This window comes from Nelumbo lutea, chromosome 4, assembly GCF_056320005.1.
Source record: "Nelumbo lutea isolate HS-2025 chromosome 4, American lotus-T2T, whole genome shotgun sequence".
Lineage (NCBI taxonomy): Eukaryota > Viridiplantae > Streptophyta > Magnoliopsida > Proteales > Nelumbonaceae > Nelumbo > Nelumbo lutea.
In genome coordinates, this window is record NC_142687.1 from 60,251,574 (window position 1) to 60,278,779 (window position 27,206).

The 27,206-nt window shown below is 36.2% G+C and overlaps 1 protein-coding gene across 6 annotated transcripts in view; it reads right to left on the reverse strand.

Moving 5' to 3' along the window:
- The window catches only part of LOC148860818 (uncharacterized), a 45,332-nt gene extending 18,921 nt beyond the window's left edge, over positions 1-26,411 (reverse strand). Inside the window, exons 1-10 of one of the 6 annotated variants that reach the window (XM_088985217.1) lie at positions 26,319-26,411; positions 24,955-24,998; positions 24,242-24,507; positions 24,080-24,154; positions 23,947-24,005; positions 23,660-23,795; positions 22,409-22,505; positions 22,199-22,265; positions 6,420-6,518; positions 1,956-2,045 (exon numbers count right to left, since the gene is read on the reverse strand). In XM_088985217.1, the coding sequence (XP_088841343.1) occupies positions 1,956-2,045; positions 6,420-6,518; positions 22,199-22,265; positions 22,409-22,505; positions 23,660-23,795; positions 23,947-24,005; positions 24,080-24,154; positions 24,242-24,491 (873 nt within the window). In that variant the 5' untranslated portion in view covers positions 24,492-24,507; positions 24,955-24,998; positions 26,319-26,411. Of the gene's footprint in view, positions 1-1,955; positions 2,046-6,419; positions 6,519-22,198; positions 22,266-22,408; positions 22,506-23,659; positions 23,796-23,946; positions 24,006-24,079; positions 24,155-24,241; positions 24,508-24,849; positions 24,999-25,934 lie in introns of all 6 variants that reach the window. The other 5 variants (XM_088985218.1, XM_088985215.1, XM_088985216.1 and 2 more) reach the window with 5 other exon arrangements.
- Positions 26,412-27,206: the final 795 nt, after the last annotated feature.

Sequence of the window (27,206 nt, forward strand, 5' to 3'; positions counted from 1 at the left end):
TGTGCCGCCAAGTTGGTTGGGGTGGTTTGTCTCAGCTGCCAGGGTGAGACCTAAGGTACATGTAGTGTGGGTTTTCTTGAAACCCTAAATTGGACCAAATTCCAGTATTGCCCTGGACCTTGGAAATAGATGGGCAAAACCGAAATATTACACCTGACCCCTATACTCGATTATGATACTACACTATGTGTTGGAGTGGCCTGTCTTTGATATGCCAATCAGTGAGATCCTTAGAGGGGGTCAAAACCTGTGTATGTTGGGACAGTCCGAGAATTCATCTGAGTACATGATCATAGTGACAGGATCAGCCCCTTTGTCGGACAAAGTGAATGATCGGGGATGCACTCTCTCTGATGGAAACCTAAAACTGGTGGCAGTCGATTTCAACCGTTGAAATTTGTTTTTGTAAAATATATTTATATAGAGATATACATATATATATATATATATATATATATATATTATGGTTTCAAAAAGGTTTTAATTCCCAGGATCAATGTGAGTAGAGAGTGCAACATTATTCCTTGCAGTCGAGGGAGAGGTCCTCTCTTGTTAGGCAGTGTTTGATCATTATGGGTTGAGAGGTTAAGTTTAAGACCATTGAGGGTAATACCTGATGGGTTAATCTTGCATCTGCCCACAGTCCTTGGGTTTTTATAAGGTAGCTTGACCCAATGACCATTTAGTGTAAATTTTGGGTCCATTAAGAGCCCATGGTGGACTCAGGGCTTCACTGTCTCATACAGTGAATTTGGCCAGGCCTAGTAATAAAGGTTGGGCTGAACCCATGTGGCTGATGTGTAGATCAATGTTTGGGTCCCACGCCATACAAGGATAGCCAACTAGGCAACAAATTAAGAGGTTAAGTGAGCTCATAGACTTAATGGGCCTAAAGTCCAATTCGAACTGGCTTAATAAGATTAATTAAATAGGGGGCGGTTCTGGGATTTGGATCAACAGATAGGATAAGGGATTATCCCTATCCATTTAAAGAGTCTAGATCCAAATAAAGATTTGGGTCAAGAAATTTCTAATTTGTTTAGAAAGGCTGATCTTTATCTATAGATAAGATAATGAATTATCCTTATCTCTTAAAGAGAGTCCAAATCCAAATAAAAGATTCGGATTAGGAAACTCCTAATGGGATTAGGAGATCCTCTCTTTAAGGCTATAAATAGAAGAGTAGGGCGGACCTCAAAACACACTTACAGTCCGCTGAATTACAAAGAGAGATAATAAAGTTTGACTGCTCTTGTCTTGTGCTCTTTTCTTTCCTGCTCTTTCCGCTCCTACCCAGTTCGATCTCCACTAGTGGGAGTGATCAAGAACGGTTCTTGATATTGCCTTTTGCTAGAAGAAGCAATCTGAAATCGTGCTCACCAGCCCTCCATCATATTCTTGTTGAAGAATTCGGTTCTTGCTGAAGAGCCGTCCTATTGATTCTGCTTCGCCTCACACCGTGTCATCTTCGATGGAAGCAGTCTTTGGTCTTCTCCTTGGGTGTGAACACCTTCATTGGGGCTTTACTATTACTCAGTATTAGGTATATTCCTCTACTCCCTTTTGGTTTCAGATCTGGTCCGGTTTGGTTTCAAGATTGATCATTGAAAATGCAATTTTCTGAAATAGGGAATGTGATTCCCACATGGGAGAGAGAAATAAATTTTTGAAATTTCGCCCAACCTTCCTACAGGGTTCGGCCATCCATATGATGGATCTCTCATCCCTTTCAACAACCCATTGGTTTCTTTCCCTTTGGAAGATTAAAAAGGTCCCATGTTGCTTCAAAAAACTTCAATACATAATAAAAACTAAAAGGATTCAAAGAAATGACAAGATGAACTGATTAAATAATAGTGGCAAGCATGGTATAAATAGGTAGGAAATTGGAATTAGTATATATTAGCATGAAAAAACAATATAATAAAGGAAGCACTGTATATAATGAAAGATACTTTAGCTTCATTGTGTTTCCACTTGACATAGAGTTGATGTTTTTCACCCCAACCATTTGCTAATGGAAGATTGATAATGTTATCCTCAGCCTGAAAGAAATAGAGATAATAATTAAGTTCATGGTGGGAACACTACATCATCATCTTTCAGAGATTGATAAAACTGAATATAATGATCAATAATAGAACAGAAAACACTGAATAGGATAGACAGCTTTGATCTAATGTATTCCAGACATGCACTTAGCTAATGCAGTAATTCCCAACCCAGACCTGAGAAATATGTCACAGGGATGGGAGAGTCTAACCAGGTTGTACAACAACTAGAGCCAGGTAAGTCAGTCAAGTGACGTTCCTAATGAGAAGTGACATTAAATACATTCACAAGCTCAGAAAAAATAATTGAAAAAAATATTGAGATACTAGGCAGGTCAGAGATCTAGGTAACAAATTGTAACTCCAAATATTCAACAAGGCCCTTTTTCAACTGTTTTGCATCAGCTAATTTTGACTGTTTATTAAATTGCTAGTAAGTGGCAAAAGTTCAACTTTATTGGGGGAATAAATATGCAAGTATTAAGTTTCCTTACTTGTAATTTCCAATACTGCCAACTCATCGTGGGGGGTGGATATGGTTCTTCAAATTATAGCCTACTTTAGTAGCAAAGCTGGATAACTTTTATTGACAGTAACCAATGCCAAAAAAAAATCCATTATCATTCCTAGCAGTAGGTAGTCTAGAAGATAAAGCAAGATTTACAAATTACAATTGATAAAGAAACACAAATCCAGAATCAAATCATGTGTATGAGGAGCAATTAAAACAACAAACAGACAAGTGACAAATCATATTGGAAATCACCTAGCAATGCAAATGCTAATAGATATTCCATTCAACCAAATGAATCAGAAAATTTGGCCTAAATTTTGAAAGGATCAACATCAAAAACAGTTGTGGGAATCTGTTCTTTATATAGTTCTTTTATGCCAAGCCAAACTAATTTGGTATTGGGAATAAAAAACATTACTTATTGATAAAAAATAAATAAATAACATTATTTCATCTATGATACCATGAGATGATTTCAAGGTTTCCTGTAGTCCATTTTTGAATAAGGCCTCAAAATGGAAATGTGGATCATTGAGTTCAATAATTTCTTTTTGTTACTTTCTTTCTTTTTCTTCCTTTTACTCAAACAATCACAACCAACTCTGTCAACAGAACTCTAATAAATTCAAGAAATGACACTTTTAGCTTTTCTGTATTTCTTTCATCTTTCCCCCACTCTTCTTAGTTCTACATATCTTCTGCGCTTCTTTTTATTTTAGTTTAACTATTTTATATAAAATCATGATTCAACCAATGTGGGTTTACCTTTTATTGATCAGTAATTCAACCAGTGTAATTAAAACATCACCTAGGCATCAACTATGCAACTGCTTAGGCATTTTAGAGGTTCATTAGGACCATCACCTATGCAACCAGATAGGAAAGGAGTATAGATATAAACATCCTAATGGAGGCAAGTAACTAATTCATCATCATAATTATCATCTAAGCCTTGTCCCAACCATATGTCCAGCTAGGCGAGTAACTAATTATATTCCCTTTATATATTGATGAGTGTGCACCCATTTCAGCCTATGTGTATTGAAAAGAGAATAATTTATGTTTATTGGTAGTTTTGGGAGGTATGTTTTGTCTGATTCATGGTAGGCTGTGTCTTTTTCAGATTTCTGACAACTTATGAGGGGTAAATAGGTTTTTTAACAATTAATAATGTATCTAGACTTACAAATACAAGAACAACTGACGGCTTCAATATAGTTTTCTTTTCTTGTAGAGTTTCTTCTCTTATCTACTTTGTTCTCTCATATCTATCTTCTTTTCTTCTGTTTCTATATTTTATCAAATATATTTCTGAGCTCAAATTGGTATCAGAGCCTCTCATCTGCTGTATTTGTTCTCTTCTACAAGCTCAAATCCTAGAAACCATATGATTTAGGTCATGAGTCAAGTGGTAAGTTGAGAAACATGAGAAAAGAAGTTATGAGCATCAGGATCACCATATTTTGGGGGATATTTGAAGTTTTGTTTTTCAATTTTTACTACCCTGTTGAAATAGCAATTTCAAGCTTGGTTTGAAAGTTTGAACAATCATCATCATCACCATCATCCAACCTTGTCCAAACTTTATGGGTTGAGCCACACAAATCTTATCTTGCCATTCCATTCTGTTTAGTGTTATATCCATTGTTAAATTACGAGCGCTTAAAATCAGTCATTAATACTTCAACCCTAGTCCTTTGCTCTGCTCCTAGCCCTTCTACCCTTCAGCTTGCTACAGATTGCTTCTCCTTTTTGAAAGGTTCAGCAATGTTGTTCAAAAGTTTGGTTTTAAATAGTCTCATTCTAATCATATATTGTTTATCAAGTGAATTGAGGATTTTCTAACTTCACTAATTTATATTTGTAGATATAATAGAGTGATCAAGGAATAAACAGCCTAAATTTTGCAAGTTGAAGTACATTCTAGCACATCAGTGTTTGAAATTAAGGACCCTAGTTACCTGAAGTATTTCTTGAGTATCAAGGCTGCTCGATATAAGAGGAGAATCTTCATTTGTTAGGAAAATATGTTTTAAGCTTGTTGAAGGATATAGGTAAGCTTTGAGTGAAGCTAGTAGATACTCTTATAGATTCTAAAGCAAGATTAATGACAATGAGGGATAACATATTAGTGAAAAAAAAGCTTTTAGATGTTTGTGGGTTAATTGCTCTATTTGTGCATGAGACTAGATATAATCATATAATAGTTTGATAACCCAATATGCATCAATACAAAGTTCCACATAGTGCTGTAATCAGATTAGATTCAAAATGGATCCAACTACATACAAATCCACATCCAATTATCAATTATATAAACTTTATATAATTATATAATATATATACATAATTATACTACACATATACATAAATAATAACTTTTATTGGACTTGAATTTTAATCAGATCAGATGGGATTAAATCTGCATCAATCTGATTAATAACTGGATGCAAGTTCTAACATCCAAACCGGGGATTATCGAATTCAAAGCTGAATAGGGTATCAAACTTTTGGAGTCCATCGATGTTCCTAGTTCCACACTTAGAGGCAGATGACCATATTCTCTATTATTTGAAGAACTCACATGAACATCTTTAACTGGAAGCTTATATTGATGTAGACTGAGTTAGTTGTATGGATGATAAAAGGTCCACTCCCAATTATTGCAAATTTGTGATTAGGGATCTTGTAATGTGTAGTAGTAAGAGGCAGTCTGTTGTAGCGGCCTAGTGCCATAACAAATTATCATGCTATGGTGCATGGTGTTTCTGAGTTACTGCATCTAAAAAATCTAAGGTAGTTGGGTCTGTGTTAATGGTCCCTTAAGATTTTATTATGATAACAATGAATCTATTAATATAGCTCATGATCCAATACAATGTTACTGGAGAAAGCATATTGAAGTAGATCAACCTTTTGTTCAAGAGAAAATTCTTGTGGAGAGGTTTGCCTACCTTTTGTAAAAATCTAGTCAATAACTAGTTGATATCTTCACTAGAAGGTCCAAAACTACATTGAAGATAATCTTGGCAAACTGTGCATGAATAGCATTTATGCTCAGCTTGAGGAGTGCCTAAAGGGAAAAAAAAATTATCTTAGTTGATGGTTTTAGGGGTTATTTTGTCCTTATTAATGGTAAGATATTTATGTCTTTTTTATACTTAATGTAAGTAGATTTATAAATACAAGAAAGAGAAACCAATAGCAACAACACTGTTTTCTTCTATCTAGAGTTGCTTCTCTTCTCTTTCTTTTGTATCTCTCTTCTTCTCTTCTATTTTTATTTCTTATCAAATATGTTTTCTGGTTACAAGTGTATGTAAACCTAAAGGTTCATATTCTTAATCCTTGTACACATGTTTTCTCCCTTAACATAGGGAGGTCATTCATAAATCATGTATTTCTGCAAATCAGGTAAAATTGACATTTTTCATCATTTACTGATTCAACTTGTGGCTTAATATTTTATGATTAATATGAAATTTCATAAAACTATTCATAGTCATTGTGCACATTAAAAAATGTGTATAGGGCAGCCCAGTGCACGAGGCTCCCGCCAATGCAAGGTCGGGGAAGGGACATATGTATGCAGCCTTACCCCTGCACATACAGAGAAGCTGTTTCCATGATTTGAAGAACCCTGGTCACCCAGCTCGAAAGGGAGCAACCCAACCGTTGTGCCAAGACCCACCTCACATTAAAAAATATGTATATATTTACTTATCCATTTTTGTGACCTAGGAATCTACTCACCTCACCTGACCAAATGGAGTTTTCAACGAACAGATGGAAATGCATGAAGACCTTGAGATTGTTAAGAGTTTCATCAACAATGAAAATAGGGTGTAGCATACCTGATGCCAGTACTTCACCATCTCACATGCAAGTCTCCGTTTCACTGCCAGTGTGGCCTTGGTACTATCAATCGCCATTCCTAGTTGAATATCAACACCCTATTTCATACATGATGAAAAACATTAGAGATAATGAAGACAATAGGGCCATAACATCTATTGATGTTATCTCAACAAACAAATAAAAATTTAGCCGGTTTTATGAAGAATGAAAAATGCATGTAAACAATATATAGCTCATAGCATGTACCATCAGTAATTTCATAAAAAACTACATTAGTCCAAAATAATGGGAAAAAACAAAGCAGAAGAAAATAGTGAATTCTAAGCAACACTAAAAGAATCCTCAAGCAATAAATCAATATTTTTTTGCTTGAACACCTAAAGAGCATCGAGTTCAACCTTATGGTCGCATATGTAGAACGGTCTGATAAGCAGCTAAATTGTCAAATCAAGTTACCTTTCAAATTGTAAATAAAAGGAAACAAGATCATCAATTGACTGATGTTGAATAATCAATAGTAGAATTGAAATTCAAGAAGGTGCAAGCCAAGAAAAGGTAGACATTGCTGCAAAAGGTAGATTCACACTCATGATCAGCTTGAGGTCAAGGTTGAAGACAATGTAGTGGTTGAGCAAGTTGAAGTTATGAGGCAAGCTGTTGATGTGGTTGCAAGTTGCAACAACAAAGTCTCATACTGAAGATGTTGATGACAGTGTTTTAAAAGCTCACCTGGAAACGGAACCACTTATCAATCCAAGTGGTGGATCAGAGGTTCAATCGTCCAGGCCAAAGAGGTCACTAATGATGTCATAAACAAAATAAAAATATGTAAAAGTAGATAAAATATACAGAATACAGAGAAAAAAAAAACAAAAACTACTGAAAATACATAGAACAATCAGGTTCTGCCGCCCCCCTCATTGGCTTTTATATACGACTTAATAAAAGAGGGTACAAAGACAAAATTACCCTGTCGACTGTGACAAATAGGAAAAAGAAAACAGCAGCCTGGAACAATTAAAAATAAAGATGGGGAGCTAATAACTGCATATAGAAAATATATAAATAAACAACAAAGGGGGTGTTCCATTGTGGGGTTGAGAAATTGGGTGGTGTGTTTTCAACTACACCACAGGTGTGGTGTGGTTCACACCATAGCAGAATAGGCGTTCTTTACTGTGGTCAAAATTTGCTAGCCTAAACCACACCACACCTATATACAGGTGTTCTACAAAGTGTTGTGTGGTTCAGGCCACACCTTGTATTTTGATTCCGTCCATCTCACATACACAATGTGAGGTGATCTACGTCATTGATCAAGAGTAAAATTTTTTGGTGTTTTTAAGCAAAATACAAATCAATAGTATGAATTAATTTAACATGTGATAAAAATTACAAAGAATCCCTTTGATATTATAAAAAATAAATAAAAACTAAAAATCAATATTGATTTAAATATTAAAATCATTAATAATAATTAAAATAATTAAACAATAATAATAATAATAATACTAATAGTAAATTTAAAAAAAAATAATATTGACAAAAACTAAAAGTAATATAAAAATATAAAATACATACATAAGAGTAGTGTTTTAAAAACCAACCTGGAGGCCAAACTGTTTTTACCTCCAGGTTACGAGTCACCAGTTCAACCATTCGGGTCGAATGGGACAGGTCGTTCCACATTAGCAATACACTGAGGCATATGCCAAAGGCGCTGACACCTCTAAGGCATATGCCTCAGGTTCAAGAGGTGTACGCCTCTTGTGCTTTTTTCATGAGGTGTGTTAGAGGCGTACGCCTCATGCACATCTTATATAAAATGTCAAAAAAAAAAAAGAGAAAAAAGGAAAGGAAAGGAAAAGAAAGGGAAGGGAAAGAAAAAGAAAGAGAAGAAAAAAAGAGAAAAGGAAAGAAAAGAAAAGGAAAGGAGAGGGAAGGGAAGAAAAGATAAGGGGAAAGAAAGTGGTTTGTCCCTTGCCCCTTCGGCTAGGGGGCTTCGCCCCCCAGACCCCCCCTTTCAACTAATGTTATGATCTTTATTCTTCTTAATATAAAAGATTTTTATTAAAAATAAAGAAAAATGAGATCCCCCCTCCTCTTAAGGAGGCTTACTCCACTTGCATTTTAAGCTACGCCTCACGCCTCTAGGTAATAGAACGCCTCGTATCATGCCTTCGCGTTTTAAAACATTGGTGGTGTGTATGCGTGTAGGTAGGTATGTATAAACATATACTTTATTAATAAATAATGTATAATTATGTTCTACATAGGCCGGTCAATGATACCCAAAAATTCGAGGCCCGACATGACGTTCGTTTCAGTTACCACAAATTTGGATGGGATTCGGATGTTGCAATCTATATCTAATTAATAATCAGATCAGATTCGGATTTGATCCTATCTAATCCAATTATATTATAATATTTATTGATTTTAAAATATGAATTTTATATAATTAAATTTAAAATTATAAAAAATATATTCTATATAATTTTTTTATTTTTTCTGATATTTTAAAAATTAAATTGGGGTTAGATTAAATCCGAATTTGATCCGAACCCATTAGGATTCAAATTCGAATATGAGGTCTTCAAATCCAATTAAATTTCGGATCAGACTCAGATGTGGGTAGTAGTTGGGTTGGATGCAGATTTTGCTAAATCCAATCTGAGTCCGATCCAATTACAACCCTAGTTCTATATGTGACATATGTATTATTATATATTTTTTAATTATGTTTTAAATTTTTTATTTGTAAAAAAAATATTAAAAATTGCAATTTGAGGACGAAAAAGGTTTTTTAGCAAAAACAACCGGGCAAGGCTCCTATTGCATCTTGGGACGCATAGATATCAAAAAGTTACCTAAAAGAAAAAAAAACTCATCAATCGGACATCGGAGTGCAAAGTTATGGTCTCCAAAAGTTTACATACACAGTTAGTGTGCAACCCGTGACCCGACCACTAGGTCGAATGGGTCAATAGTCCAACCATCCAAGTTTGACAACTTTTTACCAAGTCAACGGTTTTCAACGGTCCACCAAGTTGAATGGTTTTTTACCAAGTCAATAGTTTTCAACCGTCCATTTTTTACTAAAACCAGACCCGTAATCTTGGCTATGTGATGGTTTGAGCAGTTTAACCAACAGGTCAACGGCGGGTTAAAAACACTGCATAAGAAAACTAATAAAATAATAACATAGTAAAATAAAATTGATTAATTATAATTTAAAATATTAAAAACGAACCTACAAAACATCGTAACTAACGTTGGAGCTATAGTAGTTGAGGCCACGAGAAGAACCTATGGCCTCTATTTTGGATGTGGTGAAAACTACACTACAATATGGTGGGGTTCAAACCACGCCACACCACAACTGAATGGTTGAATTAGGTGTGGCGTGATTTAAAACCCAATAGAGCATGGTTTCACCACGCTTTTGAATACCGCCTAAAAGTTCCTTCCTATATCCCTATACTCCCCTCAAGTTGGAAGTAAACATTGAGCATTCCCAACCTGTGTAAATCTGTCTCCATCTTAACTTAGTGACTGCTTGGTGAGGAGACCGGCAAGTTGCATATTAGAGGCAATATATGGCAAGCACACTTCTTAAGAGGCAACTCCCTAATAAAGTGTCAATCCACCTCAATATGCTTTTGTCCTGCCATGTTGTATTGGGTTATGGGCAATATTAATGGCAGATTGATTGTCACAATACAGCATTAAGTGCTTCTCATATTCAATTCCAAATTCTTCAAGTAAGGATCTCAACCATAATACTTATGCTTAATCACTTGAACGAGCAACTACATTTTGTTTCTTACCCTGCCATGAAACCAGATTTCCTCCAACAAAGGCACAATATCCAAAGGTAGACCTCCCATCATCTACACATCTAGCCAATCCGCATCAATGTACACCTCAATCTTCATATGACCATTATTTTTGAAGAGTATTCCACAACCTGGACAACTTGTTGAGATAGGCTAGAATCCTCTCAAAAGCCAACAAATGAGTGATTCTTGGATGCATGTACTAGCTAACAACACCAACAACATAAGAAATGCCAGGCCGAGTCAAACAGGGATACAAAAGTTTCCCTACCAGCCATTGATACATGGTATTGTTGTCAAAAGGCTCACCCCCTTTTGCACTTATCTTATGATTCAATTCAATAGGAGTATCTATAGGTTTAACCCCCAATTTTCCTATTTCCTCCAAAAGGTCAAGGACAAATTTCCTTTGAGAAATGAAAATACCATGTTTAGATTTGGCCACCTCAATTCCCAAAAAATACCAAAGATAACTTAAGTCTTTCACCTCAAACTCTTTATGAAGTAATTATTTGAGGGAATTAATGTCATCAACATCATTGCCTATTACCACAATGTCATCTGCATATACAACAATAACTGTCAAGGAAGAACCACTTCTCTTGATAAAAAGAGTATGATATGAGTGGACCTACACATAGCCAAATTTCTCAAGAGCAAGTCTAAAGCTGTCAAACCAAGCCCTTGGAGTTTGCTTTAAAACATGCAATGCTTTCTTTAGTCTACAAACTTTCTTGCTTGGATTTGTATCATAGAAACCAGGGGTAATTCCATATACACTTCTTCCCGTAAATTACCATTTAGGAAAGCAGTCTTGACATCCATTTGTAACATAGGCCATGAAAACTTTGCAGTCAGGAACAACAAAACTCTAATAGTGTTCATCTTAGCAACTGGTGCAAAAGTCTTAGAGTAATCAATCCTATAGGTTTGTGTGTAATCTTTTTGCAACAAGACATGCTTTATATCTTTCAACTAACCCATCTTCATTATGCTTTAGAGTGAACACCCATCTGCACCCAAATAATTTTTTTTTTCCTTTAGGGTGATCAACCAATTCCCATGTGTCATTTTTAATAAGTGCATTTGTTTCCTACTTCATTGCATTCTTCCACTCAAACACAGACAGAGCTTCCTATACAGTTTTAGGAATGGATATAGCAAAAAAAAAAGGATGTCAAATAGGATTTATAGGATGGTGAAAGGTGATCATGCGAAAGAAACTGAGATATGTAATGGGCAGTGGATGTGATGCATCGCCGTTTCCCCCTACGAACTATAATGGGAAGGTCAGATCATCAGTAGAAGGCAACAACTCTATGGTGGTAGACTCAGGAATAGGAGGTGAAGCTGTAGTATTTGAATCCAGTGCCGCAAAGGAAACTGGAACTGGCCTGGGCTGATGAAGAGTACCAAAATCAACTCGCCTCTACCTCCTATGAAAAACCCGCAACTCCTTACATTTCTAAAAATGATCCTCATGACACAATTCCTTTTCAAGGACAGGAATAGGACCTAGAGCTTCAAGAACAGACACACACCTCTCATCTCTCTCCTCCTAAGATGAAACTCTTGGATAATAAGAAACATCCTTAAAAAGGTGACATCCATAGACACAAATCAAAAGCCAGAAATCGGGTCATAACAACAATATCCCTTTTGATTTTGTGCATAACCGATAAATATGCATTTGGTAGCTTTAGGATCAAATTTAGAACGATGAGGCCCCAAAATCTAAACAAACAAGTGCATGCAAAAACTTTAAGAGGGATGGTAAACAAGTCTTTCTCAAGATACAATAAAGTGAAATTGCACCCCCCCCCAAAAAAAAAAAAAAACCGTATAGGGAAACCTCAAGGGTGTGTTTATTCTTTCTCTCAGCTACCCCATTCTGTTAAGGGGTATGAGGATAGGTGCTCTGGTGAATAACTCCATACTCAAAGAAGTACAAGTTCAAGGATTTAGTGAAGTACTCCTTGGCATTATCAAATATGAAAGCTTTGATTCTAACTCCAAACTGAGTGAGAACCATTTGGTGGAAGGCATGGGTCAAAATAGGAACCTCATCACGGGAAGGCATAAAATAAACCCAAGAGAAACGAGAATAATCATCAAAAAATAACAAGAGATACTTATATCCCCCCATAGCAATGATATGATATGGTTCCCAAGCATCAATATGTACAACTTCAAAAGGAGTAATGCTTCTTATATTACTTAAAGTATAGATTGATCTACAATCTTTTACCAACTCATAACTCTTACACTTTAGACTAGACACTTGAATTGATTCAAATAAAATAGGAAACAAACTCCTTAAGGACCCAAAAGACAAATGAACCAACCAATTATGCCAGAGCACAATCTAACTCACAAACTGAAAGACAAAAGACTTTCCCAACTCCTTTATTTCTTCCAGGTGGATGCTCAAGCAAGTAGATTCCATTCACCTCATGGCCAGTCCCCAATCACCTTCTTTGTCACCAGATCCTGAGAAACACAATGATTAGGGAAAAAGGTCGCTAAACAAAAAGTAGGTTATTACTAAGTTTGGGCACATGTAAAGCTGATGATAAGTAAGGGCATCGCATACTCTAATGTCTCCCTTGCCAAAGATGGGAATAAGAGAGCCATTAGAAATAGAGACTTTGTGCCTACCAAAGGACAAGTGATAAGAAGAAAGCAGCGAGACTACATTTAGACTAGTCATATGGTCAGAGGCACCCAAATCTACTATCCAAACAAGATTAGTGTTACCTAGAGTTGAGGCATGATAGGAAATAACTCTTGTATTTGAATGCACAAAAGCTGATGTGAAAGTAAGAGGACCAGAGGTAGACTGAGATCAAAGTTCAAAATTTCAATACGTATCGGGTCGTATTGGGATAGGGGGTGTTTCGAGTCAGCCAGTGGTTCAGGGGGTATATGGACCTTAAACCGACCCCTCTTAACCAAATTCAGAAAAAATAAAAATAGAGAAAAAAGCACCAATACAGGTCGATACGCCCTATCGATATTTTGAACCTTGACTGAGATGGTCCTGTAATGCTACCTTCATTCTTCAATTGTGTCAAAACTGTCTTGACCATAGCCAAGGCATCCAAGGAAGTAGATCTAGCTCCAAATAGAAGGTGGAACATCTATGGTAGTGGCTACATTTGCATTTCCCTTCTTATTTTTAATTCTTGAAGGATTACTGAGGATGAAGGTTCCAACTTCCAACAAGTCTCTATAGTTTGACTAGGTTTTCTGCAATAATCACAGACCACCACCCTTTTCTCTTTCTTCCAATGTGAGTTTGTCCTTCAAATCTGATATAAAACTGATAAAAGAAATAAGAAAAAGTGTGAGAGAAAGAAAGGTTACAACAAAATAGAAGAAGAAGATGGAGAAGAAGAAGAGAGTTCGATGGTTCTCTCTCTCCCTTCACTAATCTTTTATTAACCTTAATTAATCATGCTAATTACAAGTCTGCCCTTTAAATGGGAACCCAGCAAAGTAGTAACTTAAAAGAACTTAAAAAGAGGTTAACAGGCCCATTAACACATAAAACATATATAACATTACTCAAACACAAAAGAAATATTAGGGCCCATTCAGCCTAGTCTCCCTACACTCCCCCTTAAGCTAAGCATAGATGTCAATCATGCCCAGCTTGCTTATATGGTGTGGCAGCTTTCCTTTTGGAACACCTTTAGTCAAAACATCAACCAACTACTCTTTTGAAGCAATAAATGGCAAGCAGACTTCCCCTGAAGCAACTTTCTCCCTTATGAAATGTCTATCAACCTCTATGTGCTTAGTTCTGTCATGTTGAATAGGATTATGTGCAATATTAATAGCTGTCTGGTTGTCACAGTAGAGCATCATTGGCTTTTCATAGTCAATATCCAACTCTCCCAAAAGTGATCTCAACCACAATAATTTTGACACTCCATGTGTCATTGCCCAGTATTTTGCTTCAACTAAGGATTTGACAACTACCGACTATTTCTTATTTCTCCATGAGACAATGTTCTCTATCACTAAGGCATAATATCCTGATGAATCTCCTATCATCAATACATCGGCTCAATCAGCATCAGTGTATGCCTCTAGCTTCATGTGTCCATACTTGGCAAACATAATACCTTTCCCCGGAGTACCTTTCAAGTAGCACAAAACTCTTTCTACAACTGATAAATGTGTATCTCTGGGAGAATGCATAAACTGACTAATAAGGCTTACTGCATAAGAAATATCTAGCCGAGTCATGCAGAGTCATGCATAAGAAATATCTTACACTAATATCCTGCCAAGTTGGTTGGGTAGCTTGTCTCAGCTACCAGGGTTAGACCCGAAGCACATGTAATGTGGGTTTGCTTGAAACTCTGAACCGGACCAATTTCTAGTTATGCCCTGGACCTTGGAGACAATGGGCAAAACTAGAAAGCTACACCTAACCCCTAACTCGATTATGGTACTGCACTAGGTGTTGGATTGGGTTGTCTTTGATATGCCAACCAATGAGATCCTTAGCGGGGGTCAAAACCTGGGTATGTTGGGGCAGTTTGAGAATTCACTTGAGTGGGTGATCATAGTGACAGAATCAGCCCCTTTGTCGGACAAAGTGAATGATCGGGGACAACACTCTCTCTGATGGAAACCTAAACTGCCGGCAGTTGATTACAAACTTGTTTGAGATTTGTTTTGCAAAATATATTTATATAGAGATATATATTATGTTTTTATGAAAAAGTTTTGCAAAGGTTTTAATTCCCGGAATCCATAAGGTGGTTGGACCCAATGACCATTTAGAGTAAATGTTGGGCCCATTAAGAGCCCATAATGATGGACTCAGGGGTTCACTACAGTGAATTCGGCCAAGCCTTGTGACAGAGGCTAGGCTGAACCCACATAGCTTTCGTGAAGATCAATGTTAGGGTCACACGGCATACAAAGAGAGCCAAGCTAGCCAGCAATTAAAAGGGATAGTGAGCCCACTTTCTTAATGGGCCTTAAGCCCAAGATTGATATGATTAATCAGGTGGGGCAAATATGGGTATGGATCTGGGTCTGGATTAGCAGATAAGATAAGGGGATAAACCTTATCACTTAAAGAGTCTAGATCCAAATAAAGATTTAGATCAGGAAACTCCTAATCAGATTAGGAGGATAACTCCTTAAGATCTATTTAAACAGAGGAGGGTGAACTGCAAAAAGGTTACACACATTCACTTTGCTTTCAGTTCTCCCTCTCCTTTCTGCTCTTGCCGCCATATACCCAGTTTGAACTCCATTCTTGGACTGATCAAGATTGGAACTTGATATACCGGTTTTTGGAAGAAAAATCAGTTTTGAATTCGTACTCATCATCCCTTGCTTGATCCTTGCTGAAGGATTGCAGTTCTTGGTGAAGGACTGTATTGCTAATCCTGCTTCATCTCAAGCTACGCCATCTTTAGTGGAGGCAAGATTTGGTACACTCTTGGGGTGTGAACACCTACTTTGGGAGCTACATTTGTGGACTCCATATCAGGTATATCCCTCCCTTTATTTTGGTTCCAGATCTGGTCCGGTTTGTTTCAAGAATGACCCTTGAAAAATGCAGTTTTTCTAAAATTGAGAATACGATTTCTGGAAGGGAGAAAGAAAATTTTTGAAATTTCGCCTAGCCACCCTACATGGTTTGGCCATCCATATGATGGATCTCCCTTCCCTTCAGATACCATCCTTAGATCTAGTAACTTTAATTCCCAAAAAGTATCTGAGATCCCCCAAATCTTTTATCTCAAATTCAATGTTAAGAAATCTTTTGAGCTTAATGTCATCAATATAACCACAATCCATATGATGGATCACTTCTTGAGTGCCATTACCCGTAACCACAATGTCATCAACATAAACAATCAGAAAAATCACCAAAGAGTTACTTCTCTTCACAAACAAAGTATGGTCAGATTGAGTCTGTGTATAACCAAAAGAAACTAGGGCAGCTCTGAATCTCTCAAACCAGGCTCTAGAGGACTGTTTGAGACCATAAAGAGACTTGTTCAATTTACACACCTTCCTTTGCATTTCCTTTCCATACACCCCTAAAGGTAAAGACATATAGACCTCTTCATGTAGGTCTCCATTCAAGAAGGCATTTTTAACATCAAACCGGTGAAGGGGCCAATCAAAAGTAGCAGCTAAAGACAACAAAACTCGAACTTAAGTCATTTTAGCCACAGGAGAAAAAATCTCAAGGTAATCAATACCATACATCTAAGTGTAACCCTTAGCAATCAATCGAACCTTAAACCTCTCAATAGTGCCATCAGAATGATATTTGATAGTAAATACCCACTTACAACCCACTGGTTCCTTTCCTTCAGGCAAATCCACAATATCCCAGGTATGGCTCTTATGCAAAGCATCTAGCTCAATTATCATAGAATCCCTTCATTCAAGTTTGGACAAGGCTTTTGGTACAGACCTGGGAATCACATGGGTAGAAACAAAGGCAAGAAAAGAATAATAGGTAGGGGATAGAAGGCTGTAGGACAAATGTTTAGAGATACAATGTGATGTATACTTATGCTTACCTTTGCAAAGGGCAATGGGAAGGTCAAGGTTTGGGAAGGTAGTAGGTGGGTCAACGGAAGGTTGACCTATTACCTCAGTAGTGATAGGAGGTGTAAGAGGCTCTAATGAAGGAGTGGAAATAGCTTGCCCATGCCTGAATCTTTGTCTATAGTACCACCTTTGGAGAACAGGATGTGAGGAAAATATAGAAGGATGAGCTGGGGGAGGAGGGGGAGCAGGAACATGTGAGGTGAACACAATGGAAGGAGAAGCAACAAAAGAAGATGACTCAGCAGAAAACTCAAAAGCAACTGGAAGAGGAATAACTGGAGAGTGGAGACATAGAAAATGGTTCCGTAGAATGCTCCCCCTCAAGAGGAATACCAAAGAAAAGAATAGACTTAGCAAAAGTGACATCCCTAGAGACAAAGCGGGTGCCACAAACCAAATTAAAACAACAATACCCCTTCTGTGTGGAGGCATATCCTAGAAAAATGCACTTACATGCCTTTGGCTCAAATTTGTATCTCTGATGATTATGAACATGGACATAGTAGGTGCACCCAAAAACTTGGAGAGGAAGAGAAAAGAGATCCTCATCCGGAAAGAGAAGGCTAAACGGGGTCTTGAAACCCAGAACTTGGAAAGGCATACAGTTAATAAAAAAAGTGGTAGTAAGGACAACATCCCTCCAAAATTTAATAGGAACATGAAATACAAAAAGGAGGCATCTAGCAACCTCAACCACATGGCGGTTCTTCCTTTCCTCTACTCCATTTTGTTGCGGAGTGTAGGAACAAGAACTTTGATGAATAATCCCAAAGGTCTCAAAGTAGGATGAGAGGTTCTTCTCAAAATATTCATTAGCATTATCAAAACGAAATATTTTGATCCGGGTATTAAACTAGGTAAGCATAAGTTCATGAAATTTTTGCACAACAGTTGGTACTTCATCCCGGGATCTAATGAGATAAATCCAAGTATAGTGAAAATAATCATCAACAAAGAGAATAAAATATTTGTAACCCCCCATAGTAAGCAAATAACATGGCCCCCACACATCAGTGCACAATATGAAAAGGAGAATTAGATCTTTTATTGCTTACTGAATAAGAATGTCTACAATGCTTCGCAAGTTCACAAGACTCACAATGAAGACTCAATAAAGACACTTTCTTAAACATATCGGGAAACAAATGAATCAAAGTAGAAAAAAGGTAAATGACCAAACCGTAAATGACATAACATGACTATCAATAGAACCTAACAAAACAGACTCCAAAGCAACTCTATTAGGTGGCCCAAGACTCCTAGAAGGTGTGTCCAGCAAGCATATTCCATTCGCCTCATGGCCACTCCCAATCATCCTTTGGGATTTCAGGTCCTAAAAAACACAATGGATAGGAAAAAAAATGTTAACAGATAAGCTATTAACAAATAAAAGGTTGATATTAAGCTTGGGGACATGAAGAGCAGAGGATAAAACAAGGGTGTCAGAGGCCTTGATATCTCCTTTGCCAGAGATAGAAGCAAGAAACCCATCAGCAAGGGATATCTTCTCTCTACCAGAGAGGAGATGCTATGAATAAAAGAGATTAGATAAACTAGTCATATGGTCTAATACACCAGAATCAATAATCTAAGGGATTTTATGATTACGTGAAATCATAGCATGATTTGTAGAAGCACAAGTACTTGAGTGAGCAAATGCGGATGATGAGGCATTTCCTGAAGGGTTGGATGCTGAAACAGTGGTCTCCAAGTGATTAAGTAACTTCATGTACCTTTCAAACTCTGCCTTTACTGCTGCCAGCTGCTCCATAGCTGATCTTTCTTCACTTTCCTTGTTTCCACCCTTAAACACTGTGGCAACATTAGCATTCTTAGGCTTCCCAGTCTAACCATTCTTCTTAAAGTCATTATAGTTATTGTTTCGAAACCTGTTCGAGAGAAGATCTAGATCAAGTGTCCAACAAGTGTCCTTAGTATGCTTTGGCTTCTTGCATTATTCACATATCACTTCCTTCTTCTTAGTTGGCTCCTTTGGCTTTATTCCAACATGTAAAAAGTGTTTTGTAGATGGTCCCTAACATTGTACTTGCCGCCTACTCTCTTCACTACTTACCATGGCATATACTTGAGCCAGAGTGACCTTATCTTTGGCTAAGATGTTTTGCTTAGTAATGTTGAACTCAGGGTTGAGTCCTGTGAGAAACTCAAACACCCTATTTCGTTCCACCAGTTTTCAAAATGTCTCTGCATCTTTAGTACTCTCCCACACAACTGTCTCCATAACATCAATTTCCTTCCATTGTGATTTCAACATATAGTAAATTACTACACTCTTCTCCCCCCGTCTCAAATTTTTCACATCACTCTTCAACTTATAGGCTCTTGCAACATTTAACTTCTGTGAATAAGTTTCTATAACACTATCCCAAATCTCCTTGGCTGAGGTCATCTAGAGGTAATGCTGCCTTATATGGGTCTGCATAGAGTTGACCAACCACCCAATCACTGTGTACTTCTCCTGCATCCATTTCTCATATGCAGGGTCCGTCTCTACAAGTTTCACTTTACTACCTATGAGATACCCTAGTTTACCTTTACTGCAAACATAAGTCTATATGGATTGTGCCCAAGCTAGATAATTAGTTCCATCTAGTTTATTGTGGTCACATCAATCAAAAAGGAATCTATCAGACCAACCTCGAATACCGGCATCTATTTCATTTCACTTCCATATTGCTCCATTGATCAAACGAAAATCAAAAAACTAGTTTTTCAGTCTTTATGGACCTAACCGAGGTCAATACAATACCTAGAGATTAAAAAACTAGGGTTTCACTGCACCTAGTGTCAGGGAGGAAGAGAGAAGCAGCCACTCCTACCAAAGCTTCCCAACATCCTTCAAATCTCAACCACACACTTCTGGGGATCAAAATACACCTCCCAAGCCCTGAACGCCACACCCAATCCTTCTCCTTAACCTATAACTTGAAATCTCTCTAGCCAGCTAAGGTTTTGGACAGAAAAACTATAGCTTCAATTCCTAGCAAATTTTTGCCAGATTCTAACTCTACAAATTAGGCAAATAGTCCTCTGACTGATCAGCAATTTATCTCTCCATACACTCTTATAATCGAAGGGTGTATGGGAAAAAAAGAAAAGAAAAGTGGAGGAAGAACTGCTCTAATACCAAGATGTGAGTCTGTCCTTCAAATCTGATATAAAACTAACAAAAGAAATAAGAAAAAGTGAGAGAGAAAGAAAGGTTACAGCAGAAGATGGAGAAGAAAAAGAGAAAGAAGAAGAGAGTTTGATGGTTCTCTCTTCCTCCCTTCACTAATCTTTTATTAACCTTAATTAATCATGCTAATTACAAGTCTACCCTTTAAGTGGGTGGCCAGCAAAGTAGTAACTTAAAAGAACTTAAAAAGAGGTTAACAGGCCCATTAACACATAAAACAGATATAACATTACTTAAACGTAAAAGAAATATTAGAGCCCATTTGGCCTAGTCTCTCTACACCTTCCTTACCTCTCTCCTTATCACCACCATGCTTCTGCTTCATAGCTACTAAGGCTGAGTCAATTTGGGAATTTTGTAGCATAACTTTCCTTCTACTCTCCTCACTATGCACCAAAGAATAGGCTTGAGGCAAGGTAACACTTTCCCTAGTGATATCATATTCAGAATTCAGCCCCACTAGAAATTCAAAAACCCTATTTCTTTCCATCAATTTGTTATATACTGTTGCATCCTTTTGACTTTACCATTCAATTGTTTCCAAGTGATCAATTTCATGCCATAAAGACTTCACAGTTGAGAGTTAAATCGACACAAGTTTCTCCCCTTGTTTCAGATTTACCACCTTAGTTTTTAGCTCATAAGACCTGGCTACACCAAGCTCTAAAGTTGCATTTAACCATGATTCAGGGCTTTCTCTCTTAGAGGGTGTAGTCCATTGTTGACATAAGTAGTTAGCCATGATGAAACCAGAAATTGACCATGATGACTTCAATTAGTGAAGAATGAAACTCATACTTTGATACCAAGCTTTTGATTTTAAGATGATTGTTGAGTGATTTAGTGAAACAAAGTAAAAGAAAAGGAGGAAATTATAGAGAACGAAAAGAAGAAAAGAATGGGAGGCAAAAAGTTTGGGCCTTACACCCATCTCATTTGGCTTTATAGTAAAAAACATAAATTAAGAAAAGTAGTGAAGAGGTATATGCTGCATGTGTACCAATAAACAAAAATTATTGATTAGGTTTTAAACATACTGCAAATGATGGCAATTGCATTGATGTGAAGTTGCTTGCAAATTTTGGCATTTGTATAGTATAGATACCCCTAATTAATGGTTGACAAAAATACCCTGTGATATCACTTAAATATCTGAAAATAACCATTATCAATTCCCAAGGGATCCTGTCTCGTACGCTAAGCAATAAGCATGTTACAAATATAACATGATTTTCATCTAATAAGAGCATGCTCAAGGAAAAGACACTTCCAAAGGAGGCTATCATTGAACATGATGGAAAAGACACTTAGGATGGCATCAAGAAATGGTGGCAATATGTAGCTCATCTTCTTCAACTAGACTTCTTATCTCCATGGATTCGTGCCCACCAGAATAACCAAATTAAATTAAACTTTGATGGGTGTAGTATGGGCAATCTAGTTAAGTCTGGCATAGGGACAGTGTTTAGAAATTCCTACAGGCTACAGGGAGATTCAACAAGAGTAAAAGTAATAGCTGTTCTGCAGGGATTGAGATTGTTAAGATCCCTAAATTTTATGAATATATTGCTGGAAGGGAACTTCAATGTGGTAGTGGACTGACTAAAGAATAACACCCAAGGTTAAAGCAATATCAACACATCATAAGAGAAATTAGATACTTGTCAAGAGCGCTGGATACTAAATCAGTAAATGACTTGGCTGATGCAATGACCAAACAAGGAGTAAATAGGGTTCAGTTTTTTCCCTTTTTTTTTTTTTTTTTTTTTTTTTGGGGGGGGGGGGGGGGTGATGGATGATGTTCCAATGATCAATGTAAATTGACAAAAATGAGGTTAGGTAGCTAAGTTTAGCATGACAAATTGGGTTCTTCCTTGCTATTGTACATATATCATTCTCTTTCTTAATACTAATAAAGTTAAACCATTAATAAACAACAAAATTAATAGACAAATTCAATTCAAGTCGATTGCTTTCAAGTATAGTGAATGGGACCATGTCTACATGCAAAATATAAATAATCTAATAGTTTATTAAGACAACCAAGGAAATTAAAAAAAAAAAAAATTGACTATTTGACACAAGAAAGAAAAGATTAGATTATTACAATGACAAGAGGCATAAAGGAGTGAGGTTGTACCTGGCCAAGTGCTTGCAGACACAGTGCTCGTAATATTCCTTCATTAAGGTCTATAGGAAGAGTTCTCCTACAATTGCAGCAGTTGTCACAGTAGTTAACATAACAATGTGAAGTGTGATAGTGATTGTAACAACATACCTAAAACCCAATAATCTTGTAAATTTAAGAAGTGTCAACCCTGTTCCAACAATACAACAATAATAGACAAACCTAAGTTCAGGGGGCAACTGGGGGATAACATAATTGACAGCATAATCCAAATATCCAGCTGCCTTCAAGAAAACATCTATGGAAGTTCGTCTGCTCTCTGCTCAAAAAACATAACATAGTTTATAACATGACCAGCAGAATCAAGCAAAGTGACATGAGGAAGGTAAGAAATTTGAAGAACAAACTCCCACTAGAACAACTAAGCACCATGCATACACCCAAATGGATAGCACAGTTAACAGGATGATCCACGGGTAAGACCGTAAGAGTAGAAATGAATGTGCAAAGTATTTATTAAGTATAAAATTATCAACACAGAAACTTATTCAGTTAGTTATGAGTTTCTCTTGCAACTAGAAAAGCTTGAAAAACTACGTAGCAAGACTCATATAAGGATAGCATGTATCTAAAACAATTTGAGAGCTCCCTGTTGCTTTTCAACATAGCATAAACCTAGTTGCACATAACATCAATGGATCTCGTATGCTGATTGAATAAAAAGTGTTGGGATGAAGGTTATTGCCCAATTGGCTAACTTTTGAATTGTAAATACAAACTCCAAATCCAGCTTATCAAAAAAAAAAGTTCAATAATTCAAGCTACCAAAGCAGGGGAGGAAAAATCCTAGTTGAAAGTAAATAAATAGTGAGAGTATATGAATATGGAGGATATTTGCCTTTGGTTAACTTTTGAATTGCAAATACAAACTCCAAATCCAGCTTATCAAAAAAAAATGCTCTAGAATTCAAGCTACCAAAGAAGGGGAGGAAAAATCCTAGTTGAAAGTAAATAAATAGTGAAAATATATGAATATGAAGGATATTAACCTTTAAACAAGAGAATATGAAGAGGCCATAGTCCCTATTATTCCTTTCTACATAGAAAGGTTTGGATTTAAGATTGAATACTCAACTTATCTAGCCTAGAATATATGCACAACCATCCAATTTGCAGAGCAATAAAGGACAGGTTCTAACCCTAAAGATTATGATTTGTCTATGTGTATTGAAGAAGAGATTTTCCAAAATATTTACTGTGGAAAGAAAATTGCAAGCTATGCAAATGGAACAAAGACAAGTTTAAACTTTAGCCCCCTAAAAAAAGTAATAGGAACCACCAAGCCAAAGTTCCAGATTCATTGAAAGGATAGAACCAACTCAATGAATAAATTCATGAAATTGTCTTTTTATCAGACTAGTCTAACATACATAACAATATTTAACAGTAGATAGGCCTGCAGTAAATACCCACCTTCTGATACTTTTGGCTGATAACCATCAGCAGATGTTTTAGGAAGAAGCAATAAATTGACCTGTGATAATGATATCATTGCCATCAAATGTAAAACCGACAATACCTCATACCATGCATTTGACATGGTTGTTTCCTGGAGAGAAAATATATATAAATAAGGATTGGTATCATAGCTAAAGTTCATCAAATTTTAAGAAACTGAGTGAAAAATAACTAAAAGAAAGAAAGAAAAAGAAAAAGAAATTGTAAGGTGCCAAAGAATGCATTAAATCCACTTATCCTACCTCTGCATCATCCTCCTGGTTAACCCAAATAAACTGCACTTTATGTTGCAAGTGGCTTCCTGTGCAGCAATAGTTAACATTAGGATTTCAATTAAATATAGGAAATATTATTCGTATTCTTATATTGAGTTACCATCTTTAACTAGTCCCAGCAGAACTGGCAAGTAATCCTCAAGAGCCTGTTGAAGATCAGCCAATGTTGAACCACCTATAGAACAATTCCATCATTGTGGTTATGCATATATTTTTCAGCCATAACTAAAATAACCTGAGGTTTCTAAAGAACTAAACAAACCATGCTGTGTGGCTGTTCTTCTTGTTTTCATTGCAGTTGGTGCTTCTTGGCCAGCCATGACAACTGTTCGAGTTCTAAGAGCAGAAAGACGCTCCACTAAGCCCTTAGACAATATGCCACCAAGTGGCTGAGAGAAATCCACAGGTTTAGGAATCCGTAATCCAGGCACAAACACAGCCACCTCCCCCACATTTCCTGGCCGTCTTCTGTTTCCTCCTGAATCTTTTTGTGTTGATACAAAGCATCCCATATCCTGCAACCTATTTCTGCCAGCAGAAATAAAACAAAATTGAATTTCCTGGAAAATATAAACCCTCCGCAAGTTAGATGAAATGCATCAGAATGAACCTTGCTCACATGATCTAAGGGTGACCAGAAAACAGAATTCCATTATATAATTCACAAGAAGAGTTACAAGGGTAAAACCCCAAAACTCGGAGATGACAACAGTCACGAGTAAAGTAGAAAACTTTGAAGTGAAACAAGACACGAAGAGGGTTAATTTATTGTCAACCAACAGGGCAGTACACTACTCACGAGTGAAATTGTATAGAATGTTACTAAAACCCTCTAAAACTTTCAAGAAACAACAAATAAATTCTATATACTTGATCGTTCATTTCTTGGTTTCCTTCATTTTCTTTTTTCTTGCACTAGTGAACTCTTCCCTTGTATAATGAGGAAGCAAATACATGAAAGATAGATCCTCTCACCAGCTTCAGTAGGTGAATTCAACCATAAAAATGTCTCTGAATCTCTGCACAAATTGCTCACGAATAAGCGAAATGAGAAAAGAGAAAAATTGAAAACAAATGAATCACAAGGAATATATGACAGGGAAACTTTTCTTTCTGTGTTTATTATTTATCTCCCAAAATTGCTTTTTCACAACGAAAGTGAAATACAGGTAAGTTGCATATTGACCCAACTTCAAAGCAACAAACAACCCATGCGTCCAACATCAGAACACCGAAACTTGAAACTTGAAAGATGAAAGTAAAGGTAAAACAATTCTGTTGAAGAAAAAAAAAAAGAACAAGAAAAGTTAGATAGGCAGATCCGAAACTCCTTTTAATTGTTAAAAGAATAAGATTCCAAAGTAAATAAAGCAAAACCGAAACTCCGAAATTCGCATAAGAATGCCAGTCAAGGATCTTAAACGAATTCATACAAGCAACCAAATAAGAAACGTAATGCTTTGTGTTTCCTGAATCACAGATCCGACCAAGTTTTCATCATGAAAGTGAAGATGCTTCGACCTCCAGAGAAAACAACTTAGTGATCAGAACAGAAAACAACGACAACTGAACAGTTCAGTTCAACACGGGTGGATGAAATTTTACAAAAACGGAAATGAAAAGAAACTGTTTTTATACATTCCGAGAAATATAAAATTCAGCTTAAAGACTGAGAATTCACGAATTCAATTGTCACAAATTCCACAAACATAAGAAGAAAAAAAAATCTTTTAAAATGAGCTAAAACAAAACTGGAAATCCTTCAAAAGGAGCTAAAAACTAGTAAACTTAGGCCATAAAAAGCGGAAACCAAAGCTGATCGATCTGCAAAATTTGAAGCAACAGAGCAAGGAAATAATGAATTTAGCAGCTGCATCCACTCATTTCTCTCATTTTTACTACTAAAAACCGATCTCATCTATCGAAATTCCCTTAGGAAAGAAACCATGTCACACCTTCACTGCAACTCCAGAACCAAAAAGTTGCATCAATTCTTCCTTCAACGTAAATTCAACGGCTTTAGCGAGCATACTCCGAACCTCAAAAAAATGCATAATTAGCTCAAAACGCAGAAAACGAACTCTCCAAACTCTTCAAACTGAACAATCCTACAAAATTCCCCATCGCAAACCTCAAAAACGGAGATTTACAGAGCAACGCAACAACTCGAGGAGATAAAAAAAGGAAAAAACAAATAGTCTCCGAAGCTTCAACGTAGATTTGAATTTTTATTACGAGATTTTCGTCTTGGTGTTAAATAGCGTCCAAATGGCGCCCAAGAATTAGCTTTTTAAAGAGTTCATTTTTTCTGAATTTTCATTTTCTTTTTTTCCCTTTACCTTTTGCTAGATTTTCTCCCTCGGGTTCTGAGAATCCCACAAAGCGTCTCCTCTCCTTTACAAAAATGGAAAGACAAAGATCTTGTATTCTTGTGCGAGTAAATGCTTTTTAACTTGGGATAACATATAAAAACATCCCTGAAGTTTCTGATATTCATAATAATTCCCCTGTAGTTTCACAAAAATATTTGGTTACCTCCCTTTCATGTTTAATTATCCTTACAACTTATTAAAGCATTTTTCAATATAATTCAAAATGATAGATTTATTACTTTAGACTTTACTGAGGTGGCGTTTGATAAATCTAAAATATGAAATTTGAATTTAAAAAATTAAAAAGATATTAAAAATGTCTGAAATTTGAAAAGAGATATAGTTGTTTTTTACTTTTTAGAAACTGAATAAAGAAGGTTGTTTGTGTTGGATCAAACCTTCAATATCTGAAATTTATTGATTTTACTATTTTACCCCTAAAATAGGTTATTTGGTAATTTTGAGTTCAATATATATTATTTCAGAAAAAAGAATTTATTAAATTCAAAATAATATTAAAAAATATGAGTAAATTATAAAAATAAAAAATTTTATTAAAAATAGAATAAAGTTGAAAAATACATATCAATTTATAAATTAAAAATAAATTATTATAAGTTAAAATAATAGTGAAAATAGTAATAAAGAACATGAAACAATAAAAATAATAATTATTATCAAATTAATATCTTAAAAATATTAAAATATTAAATAATTAATAATTAAAATAAGAATAAAATTGGAAAGAAACCATCGCTACTACTGAGAGTTGTAGCAACGGTGGCAGTTAGATAGGGGAGAGAGAGAGAGAGAGAGAGAGAGAGAGAGAGAGAGAGAGAGAGAGAGAACTATTAC